This window comes from Bos mutus, chromosome 12 (genome assembly GCF_027580195.1).
Source record: "Bos mutus isolate GX-2022 chromosome 12, NWIPB_WYAK_1.1, whole genome shotgun sequence".
Classification (NCBI taxonomy): Eukaryota; Metazoa; Chordata; class Mammalia; order Artiodactyla; family Bovidae; genus Bos; species Bos mutus.
In genome coordinates, this window is record NC_091628.1 from 52,731,611 (window position 1) to 52,741,459 (window position 9,849).

At 37.7% G+C, this 9,849-nt stretch overlaps 1 protein-coding gene across 16 annotated transcripts in view; it reads left to right on the forward strand.

The window, feature by feature from the left end:
• The window catches only part of SCEL (sciellin), a 126,888-nt gene extending 123,884 nt beyond the window's left edge, over positions 1–3,004 (forward strand). For all 16 annotated transcript variants that reach the window (XM_070380635.1, XM_070380633.1, XM_070380634.1 and 13 more), the window contains one exon: positions 422–3,004. In XM_070380635.1, the coding sequence (XP_070236736.1) occupies positions 422–438 (17 nt within the window). In that variant the 3' untranslated portion in view covers positions 439–3,004. The remainder of the gene's footprint in view (positions 1–421) is intronic.
• Positions 3,005–9,849: the final 6,845 nt, after the last annotated feature.

Consider the following 9,849-nt stretch of genomic DNA (forward strand, 5'->3'; position numbering starts at 1 on the left):
TTTCTTCCTCATTGAGCAGCCTTATCAGGATCCAGTGTTACATCAGGGGGCCTTGATATGCATGGTGGCAGGTCTAAAATTTTCAGTCCCAGGAGTCCATGAAATGGTTTAGGAGATGTGGTTACCAAAACACTCAGATGTCTTTGTGTCTTCCTCCCTGTCTGTGTGCACTTTTATAGTACATATAAGTTATCAAGACATGATGCTCAAGCATGTCGTAAATATGAATACGGGGCATCAGTGCTTCATATTCACAGTATGACCAAAAGCCTTGCCACAGTGATGAATTCAGTAGGTGGTAAAAGTACACTGTTTAGTTCACCCCACCTCCACTGATGAATAATTATTTTTAAAACTTTAGTTATAAGCTTATTTTTGTACTGAATTTGTATATATAACTTATTTTCTTTACATTTTTCAGCCAAGTGGATTCAGTAATTCTGGCACATGAAAATCAAGAGGAAAGGATTCATCGAGAAATTAAAATTTTTATTATAAGAACATGTAATCTAAAAAAGCTTTTACACCAATGACTGACTCTTTGTATAACAATTCTGCTATTGCATAAATAATATAATTGCTTATACTAAGGTCACATACATAAAGGGAACCATCTGGTATCTGGTTAGATTTAGAGATAAAAAATTTAAGTGGTCTAGTTAGCAGCATCAAAGGAAGGATGTTTCTGATGGCAGTGAGCATTGTCAGCCTTGACCAGGTCCATCTCTGCTCAGTATTAGTCTGTGTATCACGGTTTCCATTAGAGACCAGGATTCCCAGTTTCTCATCTTTGTTTCCCTAGGGATTTGGATTTACAGATGTTACTGACATCTTGACAAAACTGCCAAGGAAGCAAGATATGTACATTTCTTATATGGAAAAGAAACGTTGATAGAAATTTTGGCAGAAAGATAAAGTCTGGCAGAAAGATGTTAGTGTATAAAGGTGTATGGACCTCAGAAAATCACTTAAACTATTCAGATTTTGGTGCTATTATCTGTAACATGAGGGGAAGTGGAGAAAATGATTTCTGAGGTCGCTTTCTGCTCCAAAACTCTGAGATGCTAAAGCAAGTTTTTGTTTGATCTTTAGAATCATATCTGAATCTGTGTTTGTTAAGCATGCAGAACCAGATAGGATATCTAAACAATTTAATGTTGGTGTCATCCTTTAGTTTATTACAGATATAAGTTTTATAGAACATGTTTTATAAATACAAAGACATGCATTTATTGGTAATGGGTAAAAATCACATGGCATGTATAGTTTACATATTATAATTTGTTACACTTTCTTTTCAAAATCTGGATTTGTAAATGATCTATGAGAAATAATGGTAATGGACCACAAAGACGTGTTCTGTAGCATGCTGTACCTATTCCTACTACATAGCACTTTATATTTACAGATGGCTTATACAAATAAAATGAACTGTCAGTTACACAGAATCTTCTTGTGCATCATCTATAAATATTACTCAGTGACATTGATATTGTCAATTATAGTGATCATAATTTATTGTATTCTGTGCTATACTACTTAATTTTTTGTCTGCTTAAGCCATAACATTGGTTTTTAAAGAGCTTTTTCTTAAGGAATTGAAAAGTCAGTAATCTTGTGTGAAATTATTATTATTAAAATTGAGACATCGCACTTATAAACTATTTTATATGCATATAGGAACTGCTTCTCAAAGGAAAGCATATGGAGCATTGAGAGAGGGTGAGATTCTAAGGGAGTTTAAGGCAGTTATAAAAAAATGACTAACTAAGGAGACCAAAAAGATAATCATGTTATTTTCTAACTGTTGCTAAATGTGAAGAATGATTCTTCCATATAATGATTTCAAGCATCTGTTCCTGTTAGATACTGGTCTACAAAGTGTTAAACACTAAATACTTATCAAAACACAGCAATGTGTAATCATTGTCCTATGGAGAGGAAGCCAGAAAAAACAATTAATAATAATTTGATATTCATTAATTCATGCTTGATGAGAAGTGGTGGTAATTGAGCCATATGTTTTATTGTTCTCTTATTACATGCTATCAGAGTGGATCAAAAGAAATAATTTTCTTAGAGTTGAAATTCGTGGCAGGAAAGGATGAGTAGAATAGTAGCCCTCTCTTTTATAGAGAGTGTATTAACATCTCAATGCCTTTGTAGTAATTAAAAATCATTTGAATGCCATTTTTAAAGGGCTCTACTGTTGAATGCTTCACTTCAAAAAAAACCTAACAGGGGCACTCTTTCTCACTCTTCTGTAGCTATTTAATGGACCCTTTCTTCTACAATAATGTATTAAATTAAACCAAAAGCTGTTGTAAAAATAGAGTAGATACAGAGTGAAGCGAAAAGGGCTGCTGATTTTACCAAGTCCGCTTCGTTATGTCTGGGATTATTTGCACCATAGAGATGACAGATTTCTAAAACAATTTTAAGATCTCATTTTTGTTTGCAGCGAATTATGTTATGATTGGCATATTTTTCCTGGACACAAGTGCCTACATCTCAGAATACCAGGCCCTGGATTCTATTACTAATTAAAAGATGTCTCTAAAAATAATTAATTGCTCTACTATGAGAGCATTCTTCTAAAAAACAAAATAAAATGTATCTAGTAATCTTGGAGATAGAATCTGTTAAAATCTTTTTTTTTTTCTTTTACTAAGGCCGAGAAATAAAAATTTATTCAAGAAGTAATCTGTGCATCCCTAATTATTTGATTGCAATCACTCCTATAATTAGTTATGTGATGAGATGGTCCAGTTCTCACAACCGGGGCACTCTCTGACTTGTTTACTATGATAGAAAATCATGAGCATTTGGAACATTTTCCATCTCAGCTTGATTCAGAGCTCTACCAAAACAAGTGACTGTTTGGTCTACATTGAGGCAAACTAACAATGTTAATGTTATTTTTTTGTTGCTGTTGTAGTTGTTACTACTGAATATACTGGTTATTTGGTATAAGGTAAATAAATTATTTTTAGTATTCTACCTATTTCATAGCATTCAACAGTTCCCAGAGACACTTGTTCAGTCGCTAAGTATCGTCTGACTCTTTGCAACCCCATAGACTGCAGCACACCAGGCTTCCCTGTCCATCACCAACTCCCAGAACTTGCTCAAACTCATGTCCACTGAGTCAGTGATGCCAGCCAACCATCTTATCCCCTGTCACCCTCTTCTTCTCCTGCCCTCAAGATTTCCCAGCATCAGAGTCTTTTCTAATGAGTTGGCTCTTTGCATCAGGTGGCCAAAGTACTGGAGCTTCAGCTTCAGCATCAGTCCTTCCAATGAATATTCACGGTTTCCTTTAGAATTGATTGGCTTGATCTCCTTGCTGTCCAAGGGACTCTCAAGAGTCTTTTCCAGCACTTCAGTACTAAAGAATCCCTTCTTTGGCACTCAGCTTTCTTTATGGTCCAACTCTCACATCCACACATGACTACTGGAAAACCCACAGCTTTGACTAGACGGACCTTTGTTGGCAAAGTGCTGTCTCTGCTTTTTAATATGCTGTCTAGGTTTGTCATAGCTTTTTCCAAGAAGCAAGCATCTTTTAATTTCATGGCTGCAGTCACCGTCCTCAGTGATTTTGGAGCCCAAGAAAATAAAATCTGCCACTGTTTCCATTTTCCCCCCATCTATTTGCCATGAAATGATGGGACCAGATGGCAAGATCTTAGTGTTTTGAATGTCGAGTTTTAAGTCAGTCTTTTCACTCGTATATACCGATATTAACTTGCATTGGCCATTTGTCTCACGAGTCTATTTCCTGCTACTTAAAGTGTGAGATTTAAAACATTGAAGTGCTGTTGTACCCACCAGCCCAAACACTGCATGATCTATAAATCTACGCTTACCCCCTTCTCAGATAACTCTTTCGTTAGATACCTAAGAGCTGTGGAATGTTTTGCATGTGCTACAGAATTGCTTGTTGACTTTGTCACAACACAACTGTTGGGCACCATCCTGATTCATGTTTACTGGACCTATTTGTCCTGCCATTTGAGAAGTATGGCTTCTGATATATTATTGAAGTGTTCAGATGCCTCTTGAGTTAGGTAATGGTCTCAATTTTTTTCACTGGAATAGAGGAAACTGATTATCAGCATCACTTATAAATACCACCTTGGAAAGATCTTCTAACTTCATTGCCTTTGAAACATTCTCATTCATACATGAAAATCCAATCATTCTAGAGTCTGTAGGAAAAAGTGCATGGCTTATAATCTACTGTCATTCATTCATCTGTTCATTTTCCAATAACTTAAAAATCTTCATTTAGAGTCTATGTTCCAGATCTCCATGGTAACCAAAATAGCCAAGACTCCTGTCCTCATGGAACTTAAATTCTAAAGAAAGGTTGGAGGAGCAATTTGAAAGACAAAATGTAAATAAACACAATAATTTCTGAAAGCAAATAAGACCATGAAGGAAATAAAATACAGCAACCAGGTCAAGGGGCAGTATTTAAAAGTAATGTTGTCAGATGATATTTCAAATAACAGCTGAATGATGAGAAGGAAATAGCCTGGGGAAAAGCACTCCAAGAGAAGATATTTTAGGATTGGCCAAAATCATTCTACTTTCTGGGCTAAATGTGTCCTTGTTTCTCTTAAATATGAGATCCAGATTCATAGATGCCAAGAGACAGAGAACAGTCAAAGGATTTTTTAAGCTTCCTCTATTCCTCATGTAAAACAATATTCAGATATTACATAGATAGCTTTCAGGTCTCTGCCAATGGGTGGGTTACACCAAATGGTTACTCCATCTTGGTCCTCAGGCTGAAGTTGCTCACTGGATAAAGGAGTGACTGTGTCAGTGGTGGGTCTGAACCAATGCTCACCTGAAGTGGAAACAATGGGCCAGGTATGACATTTGCTCACCTCATTTGAGGCAGCACTCAGGATCTAGTTCCTTTCTGTTTTCAAAAAAGAGACAGTAAACAGTTAAGCAGCAGCATTTCAGGTCTAGAAGAGACTTCTCACAGGAATGTTACAAATGTTACTTGTTCTATTCCTTTGTGGCAATATGAATAATGTATCTGGTTGAAAGGAACATACAGATCTTGATGTAACTTTCTTGACAGTTACAATTTGTTAATTTTACCTCTTTTCCCAAGAGAAAAGGAAAGATCACCAGCTTCAAGGACCCTTCAGGTCCATAAAGGCAAATTGGATTGGAAGTCTCCCACAACAAAGTGTTTAGGCCCTAAGGCAAGTGTGACCTTAGCAATTACAGAAAGATTGCCAGGAGGCTGGAATTAGTGAACATGAAACGATGCGGTTGAAGAAGCAGACAAGAGATAAACTGTGGTTGTTTCATAATATATTATTAAAAATGTACATCATCAAATGAATGGTGATATTTCATCGAATTCATTTATGCCTTTTAAATTTGTTTTATTAAGACATTGTTGAATATAATTGGTTTCATGAACAGATTAAAATTATTTTGAGACAAATATAGTTTACTGATTTTTGACAAAAGCACAAAGAGAATTCAATGGAGAAAGAACAGTTTTTTAAAATAGTACTGAGATAATTGGACACCCATGTACAGAAAAGAAAAAAACAGTACCAAGACACAGACTTTACATCTTTTACAAAAATTAGCTCAAAGTGGATCATAGACTTAAATGTAAAATGCAAAACCACAAAACTTCTCAAAGAAAACTTAGGAGAAAAACAACATGACCTTAAACTTGGTTAAGAGTTTTTTGATATAACATCAAAAGTGCAATCTATAAAATTTTTAAAAAGAATTTAAGTTCAACTTTGTTAAAATTTAAAATGTGTGCTCCATGAAAGACACTGTTAAGATAATGAAAAAATAAGCCACAGATTGGGAGAAAATACTTGCAAAGTACATATCTGGTAAAGAACTTGTTCTGCATATCAAAGAACTCTGAAGACTAACCACTAAGGAAACAAACAAACAAAAAAAACTTTTAAAAATGGGCAAAAGATCTGAAGAGTCACCTAAGCAAAGAAGATACACAGATTGCAAATAAACATATGAATGTCACTCAGTGTCACTTTTCACTGCTGCTAAATCACTTCAGTTGTGTCCGACTCTGTGCAACCCCAAAGACGGCAGCCCACCAGGCTCCCCCATCCCTGGGATTCTCCAGGCAAGAACACTGGAGTGGGTTGCCATTTCCTTCTCCAATGCATGAAAGTGAAAAGTGAAAGTGAAGTGGCTTAGTCGTGTCGACTCTTAGTGACCCCATGGACTGCAGCCTACCAGGCTCCTCCGTCCATGGGATTTTCCAGGCAAGAGTACTAGAGTGGGGTGCCATTGCCTTCTCCAACTTTTCATTAGGGAAATGCAAATTAAAATAATGATGAGACTACTTCCTGACTATTCAAATGGCTAAAAACTAAAACCTGAGAATGCCAATTGCTGGCAAGGATGCAGAGCAGCAGGAACACGCATTCATTACTGATGGGAATACAGAATGGTACAGCTGCTTGGGAAGACAGTTGGGCAGTTTCTTACAAAGCTAAACATATTCTTTCACATAAGTCAGTAATTGTGCTCCAAGGTTTCTATCCAACTAATTTAAAAACTTATGTTCATACAAAAAGCTGCACATAAATGTTTATAGCAGTTCTATTTACAGTCATCAAAAAACTGGAAGAAACTAAGATGTCCTTCAGTAAACAAGTGTCTCAACAAAGCTGTGGTATATCTATACAATGGAATAATATTCAGCAATAAAAAGGGATGAGTTATCAAATCTTCAGAAACATGTACACTTCTTCATTGCATGTTGCTAAGTGAAAAAACCCAGTCTGAAAAAGAAACCATATTGTATGATTCCACTTATGTAATGGGCTTCTTTGGTACCTCAGTCAGTAAAGAATCTGCCTGCAGTGCAGGAGACACGGATTTGATCCCTGGGTCGGGAAGATCCCCTGGAGAAGGAAATGGCAGCCCACTCAAATATTCTTGCCTGGAGAATCCCATGGATAGAGGAGCTTGGCGGATTACCAATGGGTCGCAAGAGTTGGATGTGACTTAGTGACTAAACCAAACCACTTATGTAACATTCTAGAAAAGGCAAAACCATAGACACAAAGCAAAAAAAAAGAGTACGTATTGAAGATCAGTGATTTCTGGGGCTTGGGGGGAGTGGGGCTGGAGAAATGGAGAGCTGAATAGGTGAAGCATGGGGAAACATTTAGTGCCATCGAACTATCCTGTATACTGTAATGGTGAACACATGACACTATGCGCTTGTCAAAACCCAAAGAACAGTTCAAAGAGTGAACTTTAACAAATGCAAATTTTAAATCTTATTTAAATCTTATTTAGGTTTTCGGGAGCAAGGGATCCCAGGATGGAATGCGGAATGCTGCAAAAGAATCCAGTAGTATCGGAAATGTGTGAGACAGTCTCAGTAAAGGCGTGGAGAGGAAAATGTGCTGACCTTAGTAACTTTGGAAAGGAGTGGAGTGTGTAAGACTAGAGACACAAGTAACAGTGCAAGAACATTATACTCTAGTGGATCAAATTGTTTTTCATGGAGTCAAGTTAACAATTTGGAAACCAGTATATATATATATATACTGGAATTGATAATTTAGTAAAGAGACAATAGTTGGTGGGAGCCAGATTTCTTACCTTTGGAGTTGGAGATTACAGATAAGGAGGGGAGGAAACAGGAAGGATCCTTGTGGTAATGAATGAGTTAAAGACATCAATATAATTTCATGTTTAGCTTAATATAGACACAGGTGATTATATATAGAAATATCTATAGGTATACACATTTATTAATACTTGGGTTAGTATACAAACATTTATTTTCTTGCTCTGTCAGCTGACAGAGCTTAGAGGCAATAAATCCAGATCTTGATTTTTAATACCATTCCCCAATAAAAGGGACAAAGGCTCCTTGGAGAAATGATTGGTTTAGGGCTGGGGCAGGATGTAGAGAAGATGCACCCAGAGCATCTTGTAGTGTCAGGAAGTAAGGAAATGCTCAAACATACACGTGCACATACATACAGGTACACATGAATTGTATGGATATGTCCAAGGGACACAGGAGTTGACTGAAAGAGCTCCCAATGGCCAAAGCTGACATTTGAGCAACTGAATAAATAACGTAGTATTGAATTATAACCCAAAGTATAAAATAAAGACTTGTGAGTCAGTGCTGGTATAAATAGATGATTGAATAAGTGAATAATGGAGGAGACACAAATCTCCTATTTACAATTCCAAATAATTGATGGAGCTACTCCATCCTCAAGGAGGTAGAGCATAACCCTTCACTTTCTGTATGTGGGCTGCACAGTACATACCTTCCAGAGCACAGAATGGGACAGGAAAAAAAGAAATTTACAGAGGAGGGATCTGACAAACACTACTTCAGACAGGTATCAAAATTAACATCAACAATCATTGATCATATTACTAGCATGCACTCTAGGATAGGATATGATAAAAATGGCACAGCCTCTCTGAAGCCTTCTTTCCCCCAACATATAGTGTGTGTGTGTGTGTGTGTGTGTGTGTGTGTGTGTGTGTGTTCAGCTGCTCAGTCTATAGACTCTTTGAAAGGGCATGAACCATAGCCCACCAGTCTCCCCGGTCCACAGGATTTTCCCAGTAAGAATCCTGCAATGGGCTGCCATTTCTTTTTCCGGGTGTGTGTGGGGGGGTCTTCCCAACCCAGAGATCAAACCTACTTCTCCAGAGTGTCTCCTACCTTGCAGGCAGATTCTTTACCACTGAGCCACCAAGGAAAATACACATCTTTATTGAATGGTCCGTACTCCTCGGAACTGTCAAAGACATCAAAAATTTAAAAGTCTGAGACACCTTTGCAGCCAGAAAAGAGCGCCTGAGGAGCCGTGACAACTGAATGTAATGTGGTTCCTGGATGAGACCCTGAAACAAGAAAGAACCTTTTATTCCCAAAGAATTCAGGATAAAATAGAGGCTTTAGTGTTTCTTTTTTATTTTTTTTAATTTTAAACAAAGACAGACTGCCACATGTAGACTCATTAGGATGTGTCTGGAGTCCTGGAAGCTTGGCTACCCTTCGTTTTTCTACAGCTGGACCTTGAGAGCTTGTGTGCAGGTTCTAGCAGGGGAGCACAGCGTTTCGTATACCCTCAACCCAAGAATGGTCCTCCTCCATCTGGGAGGGTGGACCAAGTGTGCAGCTTTGAGAGGGACACACAGGGAGTGATGAGACAGGGAGGTCACCTACCTAGTCAGACAGATCCACCACATCATGCCTGGTGGTCAATATGGTGACAGGTGTTGCAGCCAGATCACCCTCACATCGAAGACTTTAGTTCATAATTGACTCATGAATTGTGACAAAGCAACCACACTAATGAAGGGTATTCATAATAGATGAGCCTCTGTGTGAGATGTATGGGAACTCTGTGTCACCTTCACTGTACGTGCTAGTGCCTAGTTGCTCAGTTATGTCTGACTCTTGGACATATAGTCCACCACATCTTCTGCCCATGGCATTTTTCAGGCAAGAATACTGGCGTGGGCTGCCATTTTCTTCCTCCATAATGTTTTCAGTAAGTCTAAAACTACTCTAATATATATATATATATTTTAATAAATTAAATTGAGTAATTATTATTAAAACCCTCCTCTAGCTCACTGATGCTTGGCATGTGAAAAAAAATGATAGATATGGTGTTAGAATACAGACTGAGCTTCATAACAATGAAAATCCAGGAAGATAAGGGCTCCAAACATAAAGAAATTTCTTCCTCTTCCACATGGCAGCCCTGAGTTGGGCTCTAGGCTCTGTGGGTAGAGCATCTCTGGTCTAACCTGGGGATGCTGACTGCT